At 39.7% G+C, this 27810-nt stretch overlaps 1 protein-coding gene across 3 annotated transcripts in view; it reads left to right on the top strand.

The window, feature by feature from the left end:
- The window catches only part of ELMO1 (engulfment and cell motility 1), a 323193-nt gene that overhangs the window by 138258 nt on the left and 157125 nt on the right, over positions 1–27810 (top strand). For all 3 annotated transcript variants that reach the window (XM_030008954.2, XM_030008955.2, XM_030008956.2), the window contains 2 exons: positions 11258–11362; positions 25707–25815. In XM_030008954.2, the coding sequence (XP_029864814.1) occupies positions 11258–11362; positions 25707–25815 (214 nt within the window). The remainder of the gene's footprint in view (positions 1–11257; positions 11363–25706; positions 25816–27810) is intronic.

Below are 27810 nucleotides of genomic sequence, written 5' to 3'. Positions count from 1 at the left end.
TTTTGATGGGCTACCAACCTTTTTTGACCTTTCAATGTCACTTTAAGAATGAAGTTAAAACTAATCAGAATGAAATATCTGTGGTTGTGTATCTGTGGGAATGAACTGACTCTGTATAATCTCAAACATTTTGTGGTTTGATTTTTTTAAATACTTTATTTGATCATTTTTTGCTTACTATAAATATTAGTTGGAGGAATCATCCTTTAAATCAGTTTCTTAATGACAGGATAAGTTCTGTTATTTTGTGGAGGAAGGATAAAAGGCTTTTTATATTTTTATACCTTTCCAATATTTTTAATTGTGAAATTGTAAGATAAAAATCTTAAACTCCTTGTGATTTGAAAAAGTATGCCTCTTTTGAAGAAAATCCACTCACAAACGTAAATGTGCTAATTTAAAATTAGGGGCAGTGGGACACTGCATTTCTGGCATATGTTTTTTTATATATTATGTATGATTTTACTGTATTGTTTTCTTGTTTGCTGCTCATTTACTATCAGTATCCCAGTTATAAACTCGTGGGGGCAGGCAGGCTCCATGGATTTGAATGTAGTAGGGCTGAGTAGTTTGTTTCAAGAGTCATCATGACAGAATAGTTCTTTTACTGCTAATTGTTTTCTGATTCCTTCTCTTAGAGATGGATCTTGGACATCTTCTCTGGATATTATGTACTGCACGTGTCTCAGAATTTGTGTACAAAAAAATAAGATGAAGAAACAGGCCCCCCCCAAAACGGGTCAGACATAATGATGTCTTTTCATTTGTAGTGTGGGCTTCATCTGTTTCACAAGGCTTGACTTGGATAGCTGATTTCACGCAAACCCTTGCTTGATATTGAAGTGATGGTAGTTTTGTGAAACAGTGTAAATTCAATGTAATGTTAGTTAGCGCAAATAGCTTTTTTAAAGCCTATGCAATTTTCCAGTGTATGCATGCATGTAGATATGTATGTTACTTAAATGTACATCTCTCTCTGTTCCCCCTCCTCTCATTCCTCATGGTTTTTTTTGCCTGTTGTAAGATTTAAGGGACAGTAAATAGCATAGCACACGAAGTATTTAGATTTTCTTCAGTTACAAAGAATTATAGACATTCTCTTTGAATATATGATTTCATTAACTTAGGCCTGTGAATGAATTAAAAGACCAGGGGGAGAAAAGCGACTCATTTGTGAATAACTGAATTATTTTCCCAAATTAAAAACACCTTTGTATCTGAATTCTGAATATTTTGATTGTTCAATGTAGTCAGCTTGTTACACAGCCCCTACCTAAGTGGCAATGGTATGTGTTCTTTTAAAAATTCCTTCATTTTCTTAAATCTTCCTACATTTTGGTGCAGCTCCATCCTCTTTTTGATGTCTGTCTGGAGGAAACTGGAGGCAGAGCAGAACAATGCCCAGGCATGCAAAACGTATTTGCATTTTGCAGAGCACAGCTTTAGTCACAAGAACTTCACATTTCTGTAGAGAGAGGCAAAGAAAAATGGAAGTCAAGTGAACTGAAATTCCCCAGTAAATGGATCCTGTGGGTTTTTGTCTTTTTTTTTTTTTTTTTTTTTTTTTTAATTACCTCACTACTGAGGGCAGATAAGGGTATGCTGTAGGATGGGCATAGGCTATTGTTGACTTAAGACAGATGTACGGACTCAAAGGTTTTATGAGGGATTGATCCTTTTTTTCCACACCTGTCTCTGATATCTACAAATCTTGGCTGTTTGAACCTCAAGCAGAGGGAAGATTTGACCGTAGAGCTAGTCATTTTGGATGTACATCCCTACATACAAAGGTAGCTAAAATATCATAGATGTTGACAGTTCCTTTACTGTAGATTAGTTTTCAGCTTGTCCTCTGTGGTTACTGGAAACTTGACCTGGTCACAGGTAATAAAAGAAGTGGCAGTGTGTGAACCCCAGAGCTCTGTACTGGCAGCAGGCTTTTTTACCTAGGACTGCGAGTCCGTATGCCTAGCCGCAGATGACATTTCAGCTAAGATCCTCAGTTTTAAATTTTGATAGTTGTTGTATCTGGCTGCCAGGCAGCCAGTAGATTCTGATTCATTTTGAAGTGGAGTTTTCTCAGACACAGGGTTGACTTCTCTCTACTCTTTATTTGAACTAAACACAGCCTGGCCCTTTCCTTTTGCACATGACAGCCATTTTAGGTAGCTTGCTTGAAAAAGAAAAATGTGAAACCTTTCTACAGAAATATGTAAAGGGAGAGCAAGACCTATCCCAACTTATCTTTATGATACTTGGCACTGGGTTTAGGTTCCTTGCAAAGCTCACCATTCTCAAAGCAACGCGGCTTGTGAGGATGCAGGGATGCCCCCAGCCACTGCAGTCATTTTTATTAATGGAGTTCCAAGGGAAGTATAATTCACTGCACAAATGGAGTGCCAATCTTCTTGTTCTGTGGTTGTGCCATGCCTACCATTGTATGTAAACATCATACCCTTTACTGGAGCTGATAGTTGTTACAGCAGGAAGGATCCCATTTGGAGTTTCACTCAAGTCTTCTGAGTGATAATGTATGGGACAGGCAACTGCAGCAATTAAGTGGGCTGCTTCTCATGTGGGTTCCCTGTAGATACACATCCTCAGGAAAATTCTTATCATTATTTTTACACTAATTTTCATAGAATCGTAGAATGGTTTGGGTTGGAAGGGACCTGAAAGATCATCTAGTTCCAACCCCCTGCCGTGGGCAGGGACACCTTCCACTAGAGCAGGTTGCTCAAAGCTTCATCCGACCTGGCCTTGAACACTGCCGGGGATGGGGCATCCACAGCCTCTCTGGGCAACCTGTTCCAGTGTCTCACCACCCTCACAGTGAAGAACTTTCTCCTTACATCTAATCTAAATCTACCCTCTTTCAGTTTAAAGCCATTACCCCTTATCCCATCACTACATGCCCTTGTGAAAAGTCCCTCTCTGGCTTTCCTGTAGGCCCCCTTTAAGTACTGGAAGGCTGCTATAGGGTCTCCCCAGAGCCTTCTCTTCTCCAGGCTGAACAACCCCAACTCTCTCAGCCTTTCTTCATAGGAGAGGTGCTCCAGTCCTCTGATCATCTTTGTGGCCCTCCTCTGGACTCGCTGCAACAGGGCCATGTTGTTCTTATGTTGGGGACCCCAGAGCTGAATGCAGTACTGCAGGTGGGGTGTCACAAGAGTGGAGCAGGGGGGGAGAATCCCCTCCCTTGACCTGCTGGTCACGCTTCTCTTGATGCAGCCCAGGACACAGCTGGGTTTCTGGGCTGCAAGCACACATTGCCAGGTCATGTCAATTTTAGTGGATTGCTTATAATTTAAGTAATTTTTCTCTAAAAGAAACCACAACGGAAAGGTGTTTTAAATAATGCCCCTTAATTACAGAGAATAATGTTATGTCAGAAAGGTTAAGTTTAGATAAAACTGCCTGAAGTGTAACTAAAACAATCAAAAAGATGCTCTCCTAGAAGTCTTACGCTTAGAAGACTCTAATTCAAGCAGCTCACAATTTGGCATAACTTGCGTTTGAACCTTTCATTTTACTTAAAAAAAGAATCTCTAGACCTTTTTATTTCTTGTTAATAGGCTATACAATTCCTGTCTTTTGGCCGTATGCCAAAATATATATTTATGTACACTTGTTAACTATTTTGTATCATTTCCTTAACTTTTATACAAAATGCCTGTTGAAGAGCTCTAAATTTCTGCTTAATAAGTAGTCTTTGAACCATCAGTCAGGACCATTAATGCTTGTATACCAATATACCAACAGTGCCAGCCATTATGCTTAAATAATGAGTGGTAGTCACAGTGTACCTTACTCAACAGACATTAAGCTTAGCTGAACTCAGAAGAGGCTTTTCATGCCACAATTGGACTTTGGAACACCAAGTCTAAATAATTTTCACATCTGATAGGATTCACAGAGATAAAATTACTCGGGTAGATTTTGATTCTGCTATGTCTGACTTCCATCTAGTTGCAAACATTTAATCTGTATTTATTTACAATATTCAAGTTTATGGATTAATTTTTTTGGCTTGCTGTTCCTGCTAGCTCTGTTCACACTGTTTTCTCACATCACTGTCTTCTTGCTAGCTTGATAATTAACCTGCTGGACAGGCTGAGAATTCGTGCCTTAGATCCTATCTATGTAGAAAAGGCAAATTGCTTTAATGACACTGTTAAAATTAAACGAGTTGATCTCTTGACATGTTCCAAGGTCATAAAAAGGCCTATATTTATAACACTGTTTCTTTTTAGGTTGGGGATACTCCATGCCAGTTTATCCTGGTGTATTTCTTGACTGCTGTAGTTCGAACAACACAAAAATTGCTTGCTGGCCGGGACATGGGTAATATACTTCCATCATGATTTTGGAAAAGCTGGAGCTGCCTGAAAAGCTGTAGCCCTTGGTTGCTCTCCAGCTGCCCTGGCTGGAGGGATACCTGCCTCACACCCTTTCAGTTGAGCCTGCAGAAAGTCTCCTGGGAATGCTCCCTCATTTCCTGCAGTCAGAGCTGTCTGGATTAGCTCATGCCTTGTCCAGCAGCAGTTTCATCTGAAGTGGACTGACTTTGCCCAAAAGCGTGGGCCAGGAAATCTGTCAGGGTCTGCTGACGTGGGTGTTAAATGAACTGGTAATCTCAAGTGTGGAGTAGTAATAAACTAGTGTGGCTTTTAGTTTGTTGACCTAGTCTGGCTAGATGTGCTAGTGGATGTTTGACTGCTTATTCAGTTATTCTGTAAACTTAGTGGATACTGGGAGATATCTGGTAGTAATTTCCCATGCTGAAAAAATGTAATTGAAATGACCATGTCCCATTGATTCATTTTAAATATCCCTGAGAGACTACATGACCTGTTACTGCTTGATGACTTCATTTGCCCAAAAAACATTACTTCAATAATAAGAAGTCAACAATCTGTGAAGTGCTAAACATGTATCCAACTTTAAAGTCTGTCCTTGTTAACTAAAATAAAACCTGAAATATCATTCATAGTTGTCATGCATTGGACAAGATGTGATCACTCTTAAGTTATAGCACTCATTTTAGATTCTTTTAGGCTTTGAAACTATTGCAGTTCATAGGGCTTAAGATCTTGGAATCTAAAGCATTAGCTCCATGAAACTGTAAAACTGTAATATAGGTATGTATAAAATACAAAGAATTATGCAAGAGCTTTTTGTCTTGCTCTACAACGTATAATTTATTCATGGCTGAAAACACACAGTGCTTGTCTTTTGACGTGCCCTGTTATGTTTCATCTGATGATTTTAACTGATTTAGTTAGGCCACTGTAACATTCAGATTTTTGCAATTCTGACCACCATAGCATCCGTTCATGATTGGGTCAGATTTCTGGTGGTGACTTACGTAGAGCTCTGTGGTGCTTTACATGAGATTACCTAGTAGCTCAGTGAACTAAGGGAATACAGTAGTCAAATTATGATTTTTTTTTTTTTTTTTAATCATTTATAGGGCAAATTTTGTGCAGATTGTGCTTATGATTTCTTTGCTATTTAGAAGGTCGGTATATTGGTGAGGTCAAACTTGATCCAGAAAGGCTGTTGCTTAACACGTTACATAGATTGGACTGAGTTTTTTTATTGGAGGATGACATTTGCAGTCTACTAATACGTATTGCAAAGCTGTCATTACAGAAAAAAAAAAAAAAGTTAAGCAGGTAGAAATGGCCAAATATTTGCTGAAACACGAAGCTGGAAAAAGCTAGACATATGTTAGTTAAAGGAAAAACTACCATTGTTGTATGCAAACATAATTTGTAAGTCTCTATAAAAACTATATCCAGTAGAAATATACTGGAGTTCTTTACATGTGGTGGGGTAATGGAGATATGATTTAAATGACTTGCACTAAAAGTATCTTAAAAGATTTTCTGCATATTCTTTCAAAGACAGAGAGTTGCTGAGCTTTGGATACTTCTGACTTGAGGTAGACAGTGTTTTTATTACTATTATTTTTTTAAATTCAGGGATCTTCCACATACATTTTCATTCTATCATACAGTTCTGTTGGAAAATTTAAAAAATTGGCTTTGGAAGAAAAAAATGCTCATTTGCATATTTAAAGAGTTATCAAGAGCAAAACAAATCTATTTGTTAGTTCTTGCTTTCACTGAATACATAGAAGTTGAAAATTCCCAAGTCACTGTTATGTCTTATTAAATTGGATAGTGGAAGTTGTGTGCATCATCATCTCTTTGAATATAGTGCTGTTAAATAAAAAGACAAAATCACTTCCTCATTAAGAATTTTAGCTGACTACGTCTTCACAATTTTTTTTTTTTTAATGTAGCATTTTTTCATATTTGTAATTCTTGTGTAAATGAACAGATGGGAACATTTTGCGTGCAAAACTTTAGGATTATTTAGGGAAGGGGTAAATGGTGAGGTTGTGTGCTCGTTGATACTTCCAACATAAGTTTATCAATTCATAATTCACTGTGAACATCACTTAAAAAGTTCCCACTCTCTTGGTCTTGAGTTCTTAGGAGCAAACATCCATATACGCACTACTGTGATTTCCTCATTTGATCCAGGGAAAGTTTTTGTGTAGGTGCTGTAGAACCGGGTGATTGCTTTCCTTCCTAGCCCACAGAACCATGGTTTAGATTTAAAAGGAAAAAAGAAAATGAGTAAGTGCAAGTAATTGAAGATGGGAGAAAGTGATTACTGTCCTTGGTGCTATCTTTGTAGACAGATTGTTCCTATTTCTGTAGAAAAAAATATGACCAGTTTTGAGAGGGTTCATTTTAGATCAACACCATTGAAATTGGACTCTTCCTTTTCAGATGTTCTGAAGTTCTTCTATTATCAGTTCTTTTACAGTCCTAATTCCTCCCTGGGAACTTCGGTAGTGTTTTTGTCATACAAACCTACAGAAGTGAGGTGTGCAGAATGGTGTTTCACCTGTGCTGCTTTGGGATTGGGAAAACAGAAGTTTGCTTTTCTGTGTAGAACAGCTATTACAAGGTCTAGCACCTACTGCAAGCAGCTTTCAGGGCAAACTAGCATGACTTTGTGACCGATTTACATAGCTGTACATAGCACTGATGCAAAATCCGTGATAAGCTGTCAATATCTGTCAAGACAGAAATAAAAAGTTTGTACCTTAATAGGCTAGAAATGCGAGGAAATCCATGGTTTCCATGCTTCAGCATATTCATGTGGAAGATACTGTTGTTAGGAATAATATAAGGAACGAGTGGTGCTTATTCCAGTTACCTACAGACAGTACACCATTGCTGTGATTAGGCATCTCAGTGCGAGCACACTTTCTTATGACTGAAATCTATACATCCCTCAGAGATTGCCTTGGAAGCCAAAAGTAAGACAGTGGAGCCTTTCAGGACAGAGAAGAAAGCTTTACACAGCTAGGACTGCATGGGAATGCTAGGTTGTCTGAATAAAATTACTGCACTGGAATTTATCCGGAATAGCTGTAATCTTGTGAAATGTGCCATGTGATTTTTTTTTTTTTTTTTTTTTTTTTTAATGGCATAAGCAGTCATGATTTTGGGTTTACATCTTATCCAGAAGAATGAATTTTCATTTCCACAGTACACTACTAAGCTGGCTAACAAATTCTTGATGCTTTTGGTATATTAATATGTTTGGTTTAAGAGCGTAAGCTGCTAAATACCACTCAGATGCTGGAGCAGAAAGATGCACAGATATTACTCAGTCTAGTGGAAAAAATAAAAAATTATCTGAAAAATTGGATGTAACAAAGTTGTTCCATTTGTATTTCTTACTCTTGGCTTTTCAGAAAGAGAAAAATGCAATAGACGTTATACTAAACAGATGCAACTAATATGCCTGAAGCGTTGTGTTCCATATATTTAATAAATTATGTTGTAGGTGGGGGTGTTTGCATACTTCTGAATTATTCACTACAGCATTTTAGATAATTTAGCTTTGTATCTCATTTCTAAACCCACTCTTGGTAAATTAATATTTCAATGTTAAGAAAAGGATGATTTTAGGGGGAGGGAGGAAGAAGGAAGGGAACAAAGCAGCTGGCATTCTTTTTGAATTTGAAGAATAATTGAAGATAATATATTGTCTCACACATGCCAGAACTGTCCTGTGGAACCTCAGCTACCATCAGCTGGCAGATGTCCAGTTATTTGACTTAACAGAGCTGAAGATCAAGCCCTAGTTATCCGGCACCCAAAGTGGCAGAAACTTTTGTTTCAAACAACTGAAAATAGCTGGGTTTATAGGCTTGACTTGGAGAAAAACTAGTAAGTGATGGAGAGGTGGCTTTTCTGATTGAACATGGAACTAGTAGTGATGGTAAGAGACAAAATGAATTATCCTTACTAAACGTGGTGAGATTTCTCGTGCCCTTGCTGTTTTCTCTTGACTCGTCTATATAATTTGTGATGTAGAATGGGATGAAGGAAAGAACTATTCAAGCAACAGTAGGTCAGCCTTTTTATTTCAGTGTCCTGCTTTTATTTTAACATTCTTTGTAAACACCAGCAAAATGAGTGCTTGTATTTTAATAGCTGGAGAAAGGTAGATGGGTCTTGATACTCTCTCTGCTTGCCAGGTATTTGTTCCAAGTATACTCTGCCTGTGCTATGCTATAGCATGGGGGTCAAGAGAGTATGTGCAGCCCTATGCTGAAGTTCTACTTGCAAAAGGTGTTGTAAAACTGGTGCTGTATGGTTCCTTGTAGGCAGCTTCCCAAGAGCTTTCTCAAGGAAATGGACCTTATGGCAAGGCTGAGCATCAAGTGGTGTTCCCCAGGACTTCTGCTTTATGCCCAAAATGAAGGTGGTGTCAGATGTATAGAAAGTCCTGCTAATATACTCATCCTGGGTTTAGGGCAGGTGCGGGGGGCTTTTGTGTGTCTGCCAGACTCAGCCTTTCTTAAAATGCACTTTTGGGAATGCTTGAAAATTGTAGGAAGGGAAGTTTTCTTCTCCAAGAAGCTGAAGTCTGTTGGGCTTGTGACGTGTGAAGCAGTCTTGTACTGATTTTAAATGTTCTGACTGATAAATATATCACATCTGGAAGATGGAAGGTTGAGTTGGGGAATTAGCCATCAAGGGCTTCTTTTGTCATTCAGATGAATGTAAAAAAAAAAAAAAGTTTAAAAAAGATGAGTTTTTGGAAAACACAACTCAGTAAGCCTTTGTTTCCCTGCCCTAGACTACTACCCTTCTGAAACATCTACTGCATAGATATTTCCATATAAAATCTAGGATTCCATATTGCAAAATGATTAGCCTATGATTGTTTTGCTTGTACACCAGATCTCCTAAGTCAGAGATGTAAAATGAACAAGTTGTGCATGCCATCTTCAAAATCTTTGTCTGCTTTTAAAGTTGCAGCAGCCATGTTCATGTATAATTTTTGCTTTCTAGTACTTCTAATCTTTCATGTGACTATAAATTATTGACTAGCTAAAACCAACGTATCTGTCCTGGTTTTGACTAGAATAAAGTTAATTTTCTTCATAGTAGCTAGTATGGGGCCATGTTTTGGATTTGTGCTGAAAACAGTGTTGATAACACAGGGATGTTTTAGCTGTTGCTGAGCAGTGCTTACACAGAGTCAAGGCCTTTTCTGCTTCTCACCCTACCCCACCAGCAAGGAGCCTGGGGCGGGCACAAGGAGTTGGGAGGGGACACAGCCAGGACAGCTGACCCAAACTGACCCAAGGGATATTCCAGACCATTTGATGTCATGCTCAGTACTTAAAGCTGGGGGAAGAAGGAGGCAGGGGGGGACATTCAGAGTGATGGTGTTTGTCTTCCCAAGTCACCATTATGCGTGATGGAGCCCTGCTTTCCTGGAGATGGCTGAACACCTGCCTGCCGATGGGAAGTGGTGAAAGAATTCCTTGTTTTGATTTGCTCGTGTGTGTGGCTTTTGCTTTACGTGTTAAACTGTCTTTATCTCAGCCCATGAGTTTTCTTACTTTCAGTCTTCCGATTCTCTCCCTCATCCCACCGTGTGGGGAGCGAGTGAGCAGCTGCATGGGGCTTAGTTGCCGGCTGGGGTTAAACACTATCATACAACTAAAGGTCAGACGGGCAAGAGAGTGGAATCTCACATTTCTACAACTTTATGGCCTGAGATTCTCAACAGGAGGAAAAGTAGTAAACCCCATGCTTTTTTCAGTGAGGTGGGTGGATCAGACCCTGAGCACACAGCAGAAACAGACTGATAGAAGAAGGAATCTGTGCTGATCTTTTGGCAGTCAGTTTTCTGCTAGTAAATGCAGTTTTAAAGTCTCTGTCAGCTGGGTCTTGCAGAACAGAAATGCCATTGCAAAGTGACTAGGGAAATCTTTCTGTGTCAGAATGATCAGTGGAGCTGGAGACATTGCAAAGGTGATGCTTATAAAAGAGCATAGCAGACGATAGGCATTTTTTGATGGAGACATATTCTTGGGTCTTTGTCTGAGCAACTTCTCTGGTGTTTTCGAGCCTGTCTGTAGCCAGGCAAATGTTCATATCCAAATGTTGAACTACATGAAACTTATTCAAATGTATGTTTAATTCCATCCAATCAAAAGATGGACTGGGTTAATGAATATTTTGAGCAAATGTTTTTCATGTAGTGTGTGAAACTGAACATTTGAAATCTGTAGGTGTGTGTAGAAGCTAACAAGTTTTGGTTATATTTGGTATGCTCATTCATTAATCCCATAGTTGAAATTCTTAGATTGAGAATGTAACAAAAAATTTACCTGAATTCCATAAGGTGAATCTGTTTAATTTCATACACTTTTGTCTGAGGCCCTTTGTGTTCAGGAGTCCACAGGATCCAATAGACTTAATATAGCTTTTGAATCCAGTAGTTTTTTCTCTTTTTCATGGTTTATTTGAAATTGTTCCATAGCAGTTGTATAAATAGGTGTTTTGGTGGCTGTTTGCTTACATATCTGCATTTTCATGTAAATAGTACTTTTAGTCTGTTGTACCACCGAGGAGTCTATCTGCCATGAAAGACTTGGAGATCTGTGCTTCTAAAGCAGTCAGTCTTAGGGAAACTCCATTCCATAGCTACAGAAGTGAATCACTGACATGACAACCTCAGTGTTTGCATTTGGCTTTAAAGTTCTTTGAGGCATGGACCATTTCCTTGTTAAGAATTTTCTGCTCAGCAAAAAGAGCTCTGTTGCTGGACTTTTTGGCACAGCATGCTAACACAGTGCACTTCACTGGGCAGCTGACAGCTTTTGTAAAGGTGCTAATTGAGTGATCTTGTTATCTTTTTACAGAATCATGTAAACCCAGCAATGGATTTTACGCAGACCCCTCCAGGAATGCTAGCCCTTGACAATATGCTGTACTTTGCTAAACATCACCAGGATGCTTATATACGGGTAAGGCTTCTTCTCGTCTTTGAGATCTGTGGGGTTGCCTCTTCACACACAACAACATGACATAAGTTTGTAAAAGCTTTGGGAGAAAGCTGTACAGCTGTCTAGTCTGTCATTGCCAAGTCAAATGCTACAGATATTACTTTTTGCAAATATTACTTTTTGCTTAGGCCTGCAAAGAGGAGGGAGATGAGCTTATGCCTTTTTCAGATGCATGATGGAGGTTGATAAGCTCAGAAATGAGTAAGTGTGCAGAATTCTCTGCCCTGCTCTGTCTACCAAAAACTGTCAGGGTTTTCTGTGGAAAGGCGGCTTTGATGAGCAAATGCCTTGATAAGCGACTGAGTTGGCAGTGTCCTGAGAGTTAAGATGCTCCCACTAAAACTACTGCTGTATGTGAGGTAATGCTCGGAGAAAAATAGGTAAAAAGCATCATGATTGACTTGCACAACCTGTTCCTGCCCCCTGCCCACTCCACTTCCTACATTTGTTATTTCAAGGGTAGTTAAAGCAAGTTTTGTGTTGCATCCTTACAAGAAGAGGCACACAGCTGAATAATACCTGCCTCTGAATAGAACAACTTTTCCTGACCTTTATTGAAATCACATATTTGCCAAGCGTAAACCTAGCGAGCACAGATGGGAGTAGAGGTTAGTCTAGAAAATCAGTGTCTTGAGATAGTAGGGATGGTTTAACTCCCCAAGAAAAAGCACACACACACACACCAGCTTAAAGAAGGTTGTGTATAGCAAGGAGACAGTAGACACACCAATCATTTCTACTATAAAGTGAAGAGTGAACTTTTAATTTATCATCGAGTTTTTGCTCAAAGTAGATAGTGTCAAAGTTCTAATAGGTTTGTAAAGGGTCTGCTGATATCCAGGCCAGGATGATCCAGGGACATAACAGGAGACCACAAGGTTGTAAGATCTGCTCTTTAACTATATCTTTCTCCTCAGTCTGCATCTAGCAACAACTGTTACAAAACACTGTGGTAGCATGCAATACAGCAATATTTATCAACCGCTATAAACCCCTGAAATTAAGGGCTGTTTCACATACTGGGCAATGAGTGTGTTTTCTGGATACACTACGCTGAATTGTGGTTTTGTTTATAAAACGAGAATTGGTTACTGTTTCTCATTAAAATTTGGTAAGATCTGGACCACTGCTATTTGATAGGCTGCTTTTGAAAATTCTAAATTTAGAGAATATACTTAGTAGGGGTAGCCAGTGCTCCCAAATGAGACAGTCGTTTTTTAAAGAAATCTGAAAGAATTTAAAGAGGACAGAAATTCTGTTGAAATAGAGCTTTCATTGACATCTCTCAATTTTTTATTTTTCATTTTCATGTTGCAAATGCTGTCTTAAAAATTGGGTTCATTGTAGCATGTAATTAGACACTCTTTAGAATGGACTTTGTTGCTGGCTCAGCTTTGTTTCTATAATGCAGCATTTCTGTTGCTCTATTACTGAGAATTTTTGCTGTTATTTTGGGATGCCAGTTTTTATTCTTGTATGATTCCTGTTAGGAGGGTGTCTGGGTGCCTCATATATTTCCTGCCTGAGAAAGGATACACATACACTAGAAATGCCACACTGAGGCACACTCAGATTAAATTGTTTGCCCAAAGCTGCTTTGGGAACTGTTAACGCACTTTGGGAGTATGTTAGCCTGCCCATCTTTCTTGAGCAGTTCTACTTAGTGCTTATACTAGCATTGCTGGCATGGTAGCTCACTCATCTGCAGTGGTCCACCGTGTCATCTTAACAGCATGCTAGACGCCTCTGAGATGCACGGTGTTGTACAACTCCTCTAGTGTTGCTAGTCTTTGATCACAAAAGACACCTATTTTCTGTCTTTTCATCTCCTTGACTTACTAGCTGGTGTACAGTAGTTTCCTGTGGGCCCTGGCATGCCCATTTCTTTCTCATTTCTCATTCTATTTCACATCTAACATTACATTTTCTTCATGGCCTTTGTCTCCCAAAGCTCCCACAACACCAGTTTGCTCTACTTGTACAGCCTGTTGACCTTGCTTATTTTTTCAGATATATTTCTACTGCTAACAAAAATTCTCTCTGTGGTCAAGGTTAAGTTTCCACAAGAAATTGTTAACTATACAAATAATACTTGCATACTGAACAACTTGTTTGACAGGAGCTCTTCTCTTTTTTTCATTGTTGGTACTAGGAAATATTTTGTTTCCTAGGAGGAGAGATTATTTTCAACTTGGCCCTTTGCAATACAGTTTATTGCTGTACCATGGGTTAATTCCTAAGGCCCAAAATGAGATAATATCTGTGCTGTGCAGTAATTAAAAATTGAGACTGGAAACCAGAGTTGGTTTGAAACAAACTTGGAAAATATGAAGTTTCTCCTGACAGAATGTGATGTATTAAGCAAAGACACTATCAGGAAGTTGTCATTGTTTCACTGAGTGTATTGGCAGTGCTGCATTTTAATGCACAGCACAAATCACTGCAGTCTGACCTGCTGCTTTCTTAGGATGCCCTAGCTGCATGGCCCTTAGGAAGGTATCTTGTATTACTGAAAAAAATGGATAAGGAGAAGTTAGAAGAGAAGGCAGGCAATTAGTAATCTCTTCCCTTTTTGTTCCTTGTTCTGCCTCTCATAAGTGATTCTGCTTAGAAATAATTTGCATGATAAATGGATTAGTTAGGTGGGAAGGATGTCTGAAACTAAAGTGCCCTTGGGGTGGGGAGGGGGGCAGCAGTAGGGTTTCAAAGACCAGTAGCAAACAAAAGTACTCATAGGAAGAGTAAATACAGTTGCAGTGTGTTGAAGAACATGGGTATGAAGCCAGTGGAGCAGATGGATAACTCTGCATCTTGAAAGCAGAAGGCATTTCAAGGTGAAAACAGGGGTGTTGCACAGTGAAGGAGGCAACAAAAATGACCAAACTTTCCCTGTTTGATTCTTTCTTACCTACTTCCCCACAATCCATTTCTCTCAGTCACCTTTTTCCTGTTGGATACTTATTCCTGAAATTACAGTAATATGTTTTCTTGACTTGCTGTCTTCCTTCAGATAAACATACTGTTGTTTTTCTTTATTCAGACTTTGAGTTAATTGGTTTTGAATCTCGGGGGTTTTTTTGGTTTACTATGCAATATGACCGGAGCTTCCAGAAGAAAGAGTGTTAGTGGAGGGGGAAAAACCCCATGTTTTCTTTGATTGTGTAGTGTCCTTAGCTATCATTTGGATTTTTAAAAAAGTTTCCTATTGAATTAGTTTCCTGCTGAGTTAGCTTTTCTTTCTCTTTTTTATTAATTATCTGGTGCTATCAGTGACTGATATGCACTGCATTTTTTTCATGTTCCACTTAAATAATCAATGGCTATCGTGAGAGGTTTTGCTTTTAAAACGTGATGACATAGTATATGGAATGCATTGATGGAAGTAATGTTGAGTCTCTCTGCAAGAAATTTTAACATTTTTCACAGGAAATAATTGGCAGTTTCCCAAGCTACATAATTATAGGACAGTCAGAGTGTATAATTAAAGTTAACAGTGAAGAAAATGATTGGAATAAAGCTTTGTGACAGATAATTTTTTTTGTTGTTTTTCTTTTGGAGCAGACAAGTCCCCCCTTGGTTCCAATTTTTTCCTTTCCAAAACTACTTCAGCTTCACGTTCTACTAATTTTAAAAATAAAATTATAACTTACCATTTAAAACACTTTATTCAGTGCAGATATCTTGATATTTTTCTTACTGGTAACTTGTAGCAATGTGCCTTCGAAACTTTCCTGAGTGTAAAAAGGGTCTGAGGAAAAACCTTTCCATGGAAATACTATTATGCCACCATTGGTATTAGCATCTCCATTTATTGGTGCTTTGTCATTGATTTGTTTGGGAATTTGTGGTGCAAGACTATTCAGATCCATTTTGTTTTCAAGATACAATGAGGAGAGAGGTATAAATATATGAAACTGAAATATTTTGTATGCATGTATGTGGGGGGGTGTATTCATTTGCCTGATTCTGGTTTTTGTACACATGCATTTCAGTGATTGCTAATATTGATATAAAATAATGATATTTACTTAATTTGGTGTAAAGTGCAAGCTAAAGGAAACAAAATGGAGCACTCCTTTTATTTGTAAACCAAAAAGAGAAATTTGATAGTTGTTGTCCTGTGTTTAAATGTGCCATGTTTGTGCCTGGGATACTTCTGTAGAAACACTGGCTTTGCAGTTTTGATAAGTTGACCCCTATATGTGCAGTCAGTGTTCATTCAGGTGTTCTTGATAGCAGGCAGCAAAATCAAAGCTACTGCTCCAGTTGTGGGTGGACTGCCATTCATCTTGGATCTTGGCTAATTTAACAGTGTTTCCTGGCAGAAAAAGCAGATGTCATTGGGTAAACTGAATTTACAGCAACTATGCCTTAGCTTCTAATGCACTACCATTGAAATATTCCCCTATTTTACATTTTCCTCACAGGCATCTAAATATAGTGATAACTTTCATCTGGGAGGGAGTGTAGCATTTTACTTAGAGGTTACTGTATTTCACAGTAAGTCAGCGGAGTCACAAAGAGGTCCTATACAACATTGTCTCTGGTAGGGTCCACATTTCTTATTCTAATGAATTTGCTTTTGATGACTGCAGGTTGGTGACTTGTCTATATTTTTCTTCTGTGCTTATGACCAGCCATATTCTAGCAGGTCTCACTGCTTCTTTGGGGTGAGAGTCTGCCTTGAGGAGACACATACTGTGTCTCCTTGTTTTGTTTAAGCACAAGAGATTGGTGCTTCAGGCAGAAACTGTAGATAGACTTAGCAGCTCTGTGTCTGAGCATTGGCTGTCCACCTGTTTGGATTCTACCCAGCTGGCTACCCAAGTTCATGCCCAATTCTTTGCCATTTATTAGGTTAGTAGGTTCTTCATATGTGTAGGGAAAAATAAGTGTTTCTTGGAAAGAGATCATTTTACTGTATCCTGAAAGTCAACTCTCTCATCTGTAGAAGAGAAGTTTTTTCCCTTTTCCCACTGATTTTATCTCTTTCATGCGAATATTTGCTAGATATTGAATGTAAAATTTTCATTATAAAATATTGCCACCAGGGTGGTGGAATCCATGCTGAAAAGTTGGGCTTATTAATCCCTTGGTATGATTTATAATGGGTCCATTGCTACTACATTTTTGTAAATGATGTGTAAGATATTTAGTGGTATGCTCCTAAATTTTCTGTTCTTGTATTTAAAAAAAACTTTAAAAGTTATTAAAATGTTCGCAATCAAAACAACTTTTGGACCTTGGTTGTGCAAAGAGTTATTTTGATTACCTGAAAATTAGAAATTGAGCTGGTTTAGGGTCAGTAGTAGAAAATCCCCTTTCCCCTGCATCTGCTGAGCTGGAAAATCAGTTATTCTCACAGCTGCGATGCAGAAATACATCTTGCCCAGCAGCTACTTGAGTTGTTGCTTTTGGGGAGGTTGAGGAGGGAGTTCTTCTCCTTTTGAAGCTTTCAGAAGTCACAGTGGAGGAGCAGGTGCTGTTTGCGAGAGCTGATGATGCAGGCAGGAAGATTGCTGGCATCCTGCAGAGACCTTTCAGAACTTTAATGGGTTGAGTCACAGTCAGACTGTCTGCCGTATACTTTCTAACCCATGCAGTTGTATAGGAGGCTGCCTACACATCCTTCCGCCAGTTCAGAGAGTCTCCTCATGCCTACTTATTCTAACCTGATCAGATATGAATAGTCCAGCATATAATTTCAGCATTTTCTGAAATAAAACTGAGTTTGATTTCTGCCATGCCATTTCCCCCCCCCCCCAGAAGTGATAGGAAAAGGGATGTAATTTATTTCTGTTCTGCTAAAAGTGGAGAGAAAAGTGAGCTTTGTTATATGAGTCTCGTGAAGGAATGCAGTTTTCCACATGAGCCCTAATTGCCTCAGCCCAGTGGGTCCCAGCCTGTTAATGTGTTCTTGTCTTGTCTTTTCTCTGCCAGTCTTTCCATTCTCTGTTCTTACCTTCCACTCAGATATCTAACTGTTTTTCTCCCTGCTTTTTGTTTTTTCCCAAACATCACTCAATCTCTCTGCTTTCCATAACAACAGACCGAAAAGTTGTGTGATTTTGCTCCCGTCACTGCTGGCAGAATTGAGGTGGGTCCTCTATAGTAAAGAGGCAAAAGCCTGGAGTGGCTGGTTGCAGCATAAACCCAGAGTTAAGTTAGTACTGGGGGAGGAAGAGGATTGTAAGGGAGTCATGGCACCCTCTGCAAAGCCCTGTATGGGATCATAGGATCATAGAATCATTTAGGTTGGAAAAGACCTTCAAGATCATCGAGTCCAACCATTAACCATGTCCACTAAACCATGTCCTTAAGTACCCTGTCCACTCGCTTTTTGAATATCTCCAGGGATGGTGACTCAACCACTTCCCTGGGTAGCCCATTCCAGTGTTTGACAACCCTCTCAGTAAAGAAATTTTTCCTAATATCTAACCTAAATCTCCCTTGCCTCAACTTGAGGCCATTTCCTCTTGTCCTATCTCCAGCCACCTGACAGAAGACACCAACACCCACCTCACTACAACCCCCTTTCAGGTAGTTGTAGAGAGTGATAAGGTCTCCCCTCAGCCTCCTCTTTTCTAGACTGAACAGCCCCAGTTCTCTCAGCCGTTCCTCATAAGACTTGTGCTCCAGGCCCCTCACCAACTTGGTTGCCCTCCTCTGAACACGCTCCAGCACCTCAAAGTCTTTCCTGGAGTGAGGGGCCCAAAACTGAACACAGTACTCGAGGTGCGGCCTCACCAGTGCCGAGTACAGGGGAAAATACATATTCCTGTGTACATTCAGATCACTTCTCACCATTCATAGCACACCTAAACTTTCCCACATATATGGAAGCTGTTGGCTAAAGGAGGTTCTGATCCAAAGGGCGCAGAATTTGTGGCAAGTCTAGCTATTGTCTTCAGAAGGTTTTGAATCATACCATGAGTTGCAGCAGTAGCACAGAAAGATTTGGCTGGTTTTTGTGGAGCCCTAATCCCTCCACCTGCAAAGCTGAGATGTGTATACATGGGGAGAGAAGACAACTAGCTATGGAGTCTCACTGATTTTCCCATTTACTCTGTGCTGGGAGCTTTTGTGATGCTGCTACTCTAGCTGCCAGTCTCACTGATGTACAATAAAGGTTGATGCTTTACTAGTATATCCATACCACAATAATGTTAGGGCACTAGCAGGGCCTGTTTCATATTATGAAAGAAAAGAAAATTGAAAAACTTGCTATATTCTGCAGGTACTGCAGTTTCCTGCCCTCCACCTCTGCCACAGGTGAGCAAGGAAAGGACTGCAGGGAAAGCATTGCCTTCTTACATTTGTGTAGGGCATGGAGGGAGAAGGAATACCTGGTGGGTAGTTTCCAAACTGGACCAGGTCAACACCAAATCACTCTCCTCCCTGCCTGGACCTGTGGGAAGTGAAGACTGCATCCTGGTGCTGCTTCTGAAGATGACATGACAGCTGGGCCTCTCATCTTGGGTCTTACCACCGTTCTTTACAGTGATTTGGTTGGTTCTGCATGGAGTGCCAAAGAAAGGAGGAAGATACATAATATTTCAAGACAAACGACTGTGTATTTAGCTTCTGATGGAAAATAAAGACAATACAATCATGCTTCACGCAAAGGTGTTTGTGTGAGGAACAAAATTTATTGCTAGGTGAGCAACTGCAGAACCATCCAAATTTAGCTTTTGATAGTTTGGCACTAGATTTGTTTTAAAAGAGGGGGAAAAAACCACACCGTAACTTTCCAGAAGAAAACCAACTATTGGAAATTTTAAGCCATCTTTGTTAGAAGCGTTTTATGGCTGCAGAGTCAAACACTGGCTGTAATATTACCCCAACAATTTGAATTCCCCCTCTTATCTGTATGTCATTATATAATGACATAATCAGATGCTTTTCTTTTCCCTCCTGCCCTATGTGACTGTGTCACTGTCACCTGGCTGCTTTGCCATAGTGGGCTTCTTGCCTTCTGTTAGCGGTTCTCCCTGGGAGCAGAAGGTTACAGTGCACTTCCTCACACGATGCGCAGGTTAGCTTACTCATAGTTGAACACGACAAAGCATGTATCAGACTCTTAGTGTCTGATCCTTAACATGGTCCTGTAACAAGATGTCCCTAAAATAAGGCACAGCTTTGTGGCTGTGTTTCTCATGTCAGTGGCTCCTTTCTTCTCCTTCCTCAGTATCTGTAGTAGGTCTCGGCTCTTCTCTCAAATCCCAGCTTAAATTGCAATTCTAACTGACGTAACTGTTGCTTTATTTTAGTTTTGCCATGAGGAATTTCTGTAATGCCTCAGGAATGTGAAGTAAGGCTGAGATAAGGGAGAGAGGAAGCATGGGAAATTGAAAATAAAATAATGAAGATAAAAAGACAGGTTAGAGGAGACTGTGCTGAGTATAGGATCTTGGAAGAGCACTGATGCTGAAATTGAGGCAAATGACAAGCTGTCTTAGGAAGAAAGCAAAATTAGTGAAGAGGATGAATGGAAACTGAGTCTGAAGTATACTCCCTTATCCTCGGAAAGCATATTCTTAGGACTTGCTTCCTAGAGTTACTTAAAGCATCTAAATGAAAAGGGAATGGTGAAGCCTACCATATGTGATAAGGAAGCTTAGGAAAAGGAAAAGCAGCATCAAGAAAAGGAAGAGCATCCCTGCAATTTTTGGATGTTAAAATGCTGCCTGACTTTTCATTTTGGGTCTGAGGAGGTTTTTACCATCTTTACTAACTAGCTCGCTAAACCTCTTGATACTAACCTACAGCAGAGTGCTAGAAAACATGGTCTCTATTAATGTAGGATCATTTTAGACAGTACTACAAAAAAGGTCTGGGGAAATGCTCCTTTTTATTAGTGCAGCAATGCTTGTTGAACTGTCTGCTGTGGGATTTATTATAAGTATTGATGCAGCTATAGTGGGTCTAGCCTTTCACTTCTGTATTTACTTCCTAATCATAATGAATCTCTATGCCATTGCCAAGCTCTGCAATTGGTTCAGGAATCTGAGAATTACATCTGCAGTTGCTATGGGCAGTATACTTTGAGCCAGTTTCAATCTTTAATGTGGGGGATTAAGGGATTGGCTAAGTTGATATTCCTTCCCAGTGAAGGAAGAATATTTCTGTCTGGTGGTTTCATCCTCCTGGATTTTGATGAGGAAGCTTTTGAATATACCTGTCTTCAAAACTTTGCCTTTTGTCAGTCATGAACTCTTAGTTGCAGGTATAAGCTTTGTTATTGAAGCTGATTGCAGGTTTTTAAGCACATGGTAGTCAAATGTGGAAAATTCTTAATTTAGTCCTTTGCCTCCCTGAGGATTTGTTTTGTGCTCCTGAGGTAGTGATGGACTCAATGAATAATTCAATGGAAGATCATAAAGGAACACTGCCGTAAAGTTAAAATCTTTTGATTTTTTTTTTTTTCTTCTATTGGAGATTTTGCATTATTCTTCTTTGATCTTGGCAGGACACTTGAATTTATTTTATGTTATTGTTCATGCCATTGGTAGGTACCTTGTAAAGGCAGGTAAGCCTTCTTTGGGTGATGCTGAGCACCACTGATTATAACACAAGGGGAAGTAGAAAAGATCTTACAGTTAAAAACAACAATCTAACATATTCTCTAAGGAGGAATAGTCTTTCCTGTATCTCTTTAAATGCTTTGTTGGACAATTGGATGTTGGAGGGCTGCCTTCTGCTTCTTGAAAAGACTTTTGGCTTCAGGGGAAACGGGGTGCTTCAGGCAATTCATATGGCTAAATCCCAGAAGAAATTCAGCTCTCACCAGTTGCTGACCAACACTGCCTGAAGTGTCTACCTTGGGAAACACGATCAAGCCTTCATTTCTCTTTCTGATCACTCTTTGGTTTTGTTTGGTAATTGGGAAATGTTTCTCTTCCATTTACAGCAGGAATTTGTAAATAAGAGAGGAGAAATATATATAGTAGGTAACTTAAAAATAGTAAAAACCATACAGTTCTGTATGCTGCTACAAATATTGTCAAATTCCCATGCCTTAATAGGCTACAGAGTTTCATCTGTAGAAATGTCAAGAAAAAGGATAACACTGGTTTCCTAAAAATTTCACCTCCTTGCATTTTTAAAAACATTTTTAAACCTCTTCCTTTCTCCTCTTCTGCTAGTCAATTAATCTCATTGTTCTTGTGATACTATTTTGTTCTCATTCTATGCTTCTCTCACTTTTTCTTTTTTCCTTGCTTTTTCTGAGCTGCAGTTGTTTTGGTTTGTTGTTGTTTTTTAGTTTTGGTTTGTTTTTTTTAAAGAACAATCTACTTTTAAAAAAATCAACTCTCTCTTCTGCCTTGCTCATTGATGTCTTTTCATCACTCAAACTTTTCCTGGCTGCCCTCTCTTGGTAATTTTCTTTCCCTTTTGTTTTATTTTTCTTGAGATTTTTGTCTGGATTTGTTTTTGCTTTTCCCTAAAGAAAAAAAACATGTCGTTGTTGAGTGTTACACATCATGGTGGTTTTCTGCTTTGCCTGATGGTAATGGGCAGTATTGATCAAAGGAGCAGGGGAAGAGAAGAGGATCTGCAGTATTTAGTACTCCTGTACTGTGAGTTGGTTTTGGGTTTTGTCTGTATAACATCTAGCGTATTAGAAGTTATGTTTCCATGTTGGACCTTCCCGATTCTGTAGCTCTGCAAGAACTGAAGAAATGAAAAACTGGCAGAAGCAGATTCCTAATATCAAAGTAAAGGGCAGCCAAGCAGACCAGAGTTGAGGTAGGACTGAAGGAAGATGGAATATGAGCCAGCAGTGTGCCCAGGTGGCCAAGGAGGCCAACAGCATCCTGGCCTGTATCAGAAACAGTGTGGCCAGCAGGAGCAGGGAGGTGACTCTTCCCCTGTACTCAGCACTGGTAAGGCCACACCTCGAGTACTGTGTTCAGTTTTGGGCCCCTCACTACAAGAAAGACATTGAGTTGCTGGAGTGTGTCTGGAGAAGGGCAACGAAGCTGGTGAGGGGCCTGGAGCACATGAGGAGCGGCCAAGGGAACTGGGGTTGTTTAGCCTGGAGAAAAGGAGGCTGAGGGGAGATCTTATCGCTCTCTACAACTACCTGAAAGGAGGTTGTAGCAAGGTGGGGGTCGGTCTCTTTTCCTGAGTAACAAGTGATAGGACGAGAGGGAATGGCCTCAAGTTGTGCCAAGGGAGGTTTAGACTGGATATTAGGAAAAATTTCTTTACTGAAAGGTATTGGAACAGGCTGCCCAGGGAAGTGGTTGAGTCACCATCCTTGGAGGTATTTAAAAGAGGTGTAGATGTGGCGCTTAGGGACATGGTTTAGTGGTGGACTTGGTAGTGCTAGGTTAACGTTTGTACTCGATGATCTTAAAGGTCTTTTCCAACCTAAATGATTCTATGGTGTTGTGACAGAAACATGAATCAAGCCAGCGGCGTGCTTTGTAGACATGCAACTATTTTCAGTCTAGAGCTGTGTGTTATGTTTCTTTCCCTGCTATTGTTTTCACCAGTTTATGAAGTAAACATGTCCATTTGCTGCTTATTTCTCCTCCATAACCAGAGTGATAAGGGAAATAACATTAAAATCATGCCCTTATCAGCTGTATTTATAGTATTATATTTTGTAACAGGATATGAGTTGCGAAGTCGTGAAAAGAGTATTACAAATATAATAATGAATGTTGTAAATCTGTTGCCAAGGCTAGGAATAATTTCTCTTTGGGTATTTATAAGAACCTCTTTTTTTTTTCTTTCCCTTTTTAGCATTCCTGTTTCTTACAGAAGATCCATATCTGTCAAATTTGCCTACAGATATCTAGATGTAGTAAAGGGTCTTCCATCTTTCTTTCTTACAGAAACGTAACGTCAGCTCTGCCTTATTTTGCACAGCAAATGCTAAAAGATGATGCTTGCAGAGAGTGTGTCTGAGGATCATTTCAAGGCTGCTTTACATATTGATTACTCAAATTGCCATTTAATTTGCTGTATAGCAATACACAGGGTCTTAACTATTTCTCTGGCATTCTTATTGATTGCTGTAATTCTGCCTTACATTATATGCATATATGGTGTCACTATTAAATATTTATGTGCTCATGAAATGTTAATATGTCGGGTTAATGTGAAACTCAACAAAATGCATTTGCCAGAAGCGAGCAGGAATGCTGATCTGAGTGCTCCCCTTCCCCTCCCTCTTACCCTTTCATTTTGCCTCTCCATTGATTTTATTACCAGTGTTTCTCTGCTGTATCTAAATCTGTGTCAAAGCAGCGCCCTGCTCCAGTATGCAGATTTTATGTTTTATTATGTGAGAGATAAAACAGAATAATAATAAAAGAAAAGAAGTGATCTCAGGGAGGTGTTGAGACACAGCTTTACATTGCACTTGTGCTACTCTATCATTCCTACATTTGGGTATGGAAATGTAGCAGTATCCTCCATGAAAGAGACTGAAGCAGGATGACTCATCCAGAATGCAAAGTCATATTCTCATGTTCCTTGAACAGTGGCTGCAGCAACGTAAAATAAAAATTGCAGGGGTGTTTCTTTGATTTCATACAGCTGTTATCCAGAGGTGATGTGGAACAATTACACATAATTTCAACCAAAACTTTTAGAAGGAAACATAACTCCTCTTGGCAGACTGGTGAACTTGATTCTGACACTGTCCTGTTGGAAAAGCCCAGTAAAAATTCATAGGAGTCAAATGTTTATCATATTCCTAATGACTTTGTAAGCTTCTGTGGGAAGTCTAGGTGATTTAAAAAAACCACCACCACCACTGGAAAACAAAACAAAGTGATCATCCACTCTCATAAAACAGAGAGCAACCTTCCTTCTACAACCCTGGGTGATGGGTTGGGAGTAGAGTATCAGCTAGAGGCTATCCTTTGTATAGTAGGACTAAAATAGATGCTTGGTGAAGAGGCTTCGGCATGCTATGTGAAGCACGTAGCTTTCCTACTTGCTTTTGGGTTTTCACTCCTTTCCCACTTTTACCTTTAACCACTTCACAAAGAAGGCTTCTGCACATAAGAGAGTAGGAAACAGTCACAGCTAAGATCTGGGGAGGGAGGGAAAGGTTTTGCTGCCATCCAGCGTTGCATTGGTCCTCTCCTCCACCTCTCCTCCTAGTTTTGGGTGATGTTCCAGCCTTGGAGCCTTTTGCAAAGCTTTCTTTGCTGACAAAATTGGAAGATTTAAAACAAATGAACAAACAAACCCCAAACCAAAACCACAACCAACAGAAAAGCCAAACAAACAAAAAACATGATGAAGATGGGAGCTAAGGAGACAGGAGGAATGCAAAGCAGAGTGCGATGTATAAACACCTGTTTGTGAAGAAAATTTAGAGAGCCTCTGAGGTTCTCTGGTGCTTGGCAAGATCTCTTACCTTTGAAATTCATTTTCTTCCTCTGTCTCTCATCCCGAGGCTATGCAGCAGCTGTTCAGGATATGTTTTGTTTCTTTTTTTTTAAAGTGGCAAAGTTTGTTACTGCAAATCTGTTTTGACCATTTCTTTTTTTTCCCAGCCCCTATTTTGCTCTCTTTTCAGGCTCACAGCTTCAGTGAAATCTATAGTATTTTTTGATAAGTCATTTTTTCATCTACAGTGAAATCTCTTGTTTAGTTGTAGTGCTGGGGAAAACTTTATCCCAACTGCATCTGATATGGCAGAACTTAATGGGTGTAAAAATGTGCAAGGAATTCTTTTCTCCCATTTATTTTGCAGTGTCACTCAGCAGAGAATACAAAGGCTCTCCTTGAGTCGTTTTTGCAGCACTTAGAGGCTTGATGCAAGAGTGATAGGTCCCTGAAGTGTTTTGCATGCAAGCACAAGTTTCTTCCATAATAGAGAAAATGCACATGTGTTCTTCCTTTGTGGACTTCAGTTTGATTTTTGACGCTTGACTAGCCTGAATCCATCTATGCAATTTGTGTCCCGCTTTTTTTTTTATAGTTCCTTCTAGGTGTGTTTGTGTCTATAAACTGGCAAATTTGAAATGAAACTATTTCTTTCTCTTTGGCTTCTACTGCAATTTCTCCAAGCCAGAGTGGTGCAGAACAGCAACATTGCATAGGAATGGCAAAGCTTCCCAGCTTCTCATGGAGCAGCACTGCTTCTGTGTCGCTGACTGCCTCAGACATAGGTCATTTAGCTGGGGGGAAGGCTAAGGTTTATGAAAACAGAGCCTCTGCGTACAGTTTTCCTAAATTCAGCCTGGTATATCTTGTAAATGTTGGATGTGGAGGACAGTACTTCAACTCATGGGTTCTTCAAACTGATTATTTTCCATCTTGATTCCTCCTTCAGATTGTGCTGGAGAACAGCAGTCGAGAAGACAAGCATGAGTGCCCGTTTGGCCGAAGTAGCATTGAGCTGACAAAGATGCTGTGCGAAATACTGAAAGTAGGAGAGCTACGTAAGTTGACCTGTTTGTTTGACCTCTAAGAACCACAGAGTGAGTTCAGCGATACCGAAAGTTTATTTCAATGCAAGAATTTCCTTCTGAGTATCGTTTCTCAGTATAGTTACATATTGAACACTGGCACTCAAAATGGCTGTGTCTATTTTTCTGTGTCTCTTACTAGTTCATGGGCATACCAGGGATGAGGGTGGAATAGGGGAAATGGGCAATGAGTCTTTGAATCTCTTCTGTATGAAGCAGGGCAGTTGCATCATTTTTAGAGGGGCAGTTCATTTCCCATTGGGTGCTTTGGTGTAGGAGACTTCATGGTCTTACCATTCCACAGGCTTGTCCACAGGTTGGTTTTATATGAGTATCATAGTCATTCTTTGTGGGGCTGCTCATCTGAACTGACACATCCCATTTTCTATTAGATATCTAAAGCTCTATCTCAATACTAGATTACTCTAGCAGTGTGATATGAAATATTGTATTTTAATGCAGAGCAAACACGCTGTCTTTTGGCTTCAATTACAGTCCCTTGACAAATTGTTAGATACTATCAAACAGAAGAGCGTGTCTCTATCTTCATTAGTCTAGAGTGTTGGTGTTTAACTCTATCAGTATATATAAACTTCAGTTACCCATCAATAATGTTATGGATCCAGCTGCAGTCTGTTTTGGCAAGCACTACCTCAAGCGTCATTTTCTTGTTGCACAAGCAGGGGGCACAACTGAGATGCTTTGTTTCTTTCAGAGACATTTTTTTCCCTAATAAAGATTTTTCTTTTACCTTTACACCCAAGTCCATGAAATGTAATGAAAGAAGAGCAATGCAAAAGGCAGCAAGAAAGCCTGTAGGTATCATTGGTTCTTGTTCCTACTAGCTCTGCAACAGACATCAAAACCTCTGTTTTAAAAGTATGATTTGGCTGTTAATGCATCTGAAGCTTTTAAATGCAGTGTCTTGAGAGAATTTATTGACCAAAGGAAAAATCTATCTCTGTGCAATGAGTCAGGATAAAACCTGTGCATTGCTTGCAGCTTCCAAATTGTCAGTCCGTATTTGACAGACCCAGATAAATGATGCAACATTTACTTTTGAATACCATCCTAAGTAAACCAGAGTTATTAAGGAGCGCATTCACTATGTCTATAAATAAACAGCTTGGCAACTATTTTAGATGTATGGCAATGGTAATGTGTTGTGTAAGGTTCAGGCTGTAGCAGACGTGTCTCACTTAACATAACCTTACTACTGCAGTTGAGGTGTCTAATGCCAAATCATGCATGGTAGGTCTGTCTGAATTTTTCTGCTGGTAAATGTAGGAGGGACATATTATCTCAAAAAAGCAGTAAGCCGATTTGAATTAAGTGCTAAAGATCAATTTTATTTTTACAAAGGCACAGAAGAATATCTGAAATCCAAAATATGGCTTTGTACCTGGTATTTTTGTGTATGTCCTGTCGCTCTATGGGACTTGCACTGCACTTTGCTGCTAAGAAAGATGATTGATCTAGAGGTTAGCCAGGTGTCTCAGAGTTCTTCCTTGTTGTGTCATAAGAAGTCATTCAGTAAATAAACCTCTTTTTTGCCACAGACGTGTTTGTTGTCCACATGCAGGGGGCTATTAGTATGTAGATGATTTGCCATGTATGGTACTGTTTGTTCCAGTTGTTTCTAAGGGCAACAAAGCTGGTGAGGGGCCTGGAGCACATGTCTTATGAGGAGCGGTTGAGGGAACTGGGGTTGTTTAGCCTGGAGAAAAGGAGGCTGAGGGGAGACCTTATCGCTCTCTATAACTACCTGAAAGGAGGTTGTAGTGAGGTGGGCGCTGGTCTCTTCTGTCAGGTGGCTGGTGATAGAACAAGAGGGAATAGCCTCAAGTTGTGCCAGGGGAGGTTGAGATTGGATATTAGGAAAAATTTCTTTACTGAGAGGGTTGTCAGGCATTGGAACAGGCTGTCCAGGGAAGTGGTTGCGTCACCATCCCTGGAGGTATTAAAAAA

This window comes from Aquila chrysaetos, chromosome 3, assembly GCF_900496995.4.
Source record: "Aquila chrysaetos chrysaetos chromosome 3, bAquChr1.4, whole genome shotgun sequence".
Classification (NCBI taxonomy): domain Eukaryota; kingdom Metazoa; phylum Chordata; class Aves; order Accipitriformes; family Accipitridae; genus Aquila; species Aquila chrysaetos.
The sequence above is the reverse complement of the archived record's forward strand: the minus strand, read 5'-3'. Positions and strand labels throughout refer to the sequence as shown.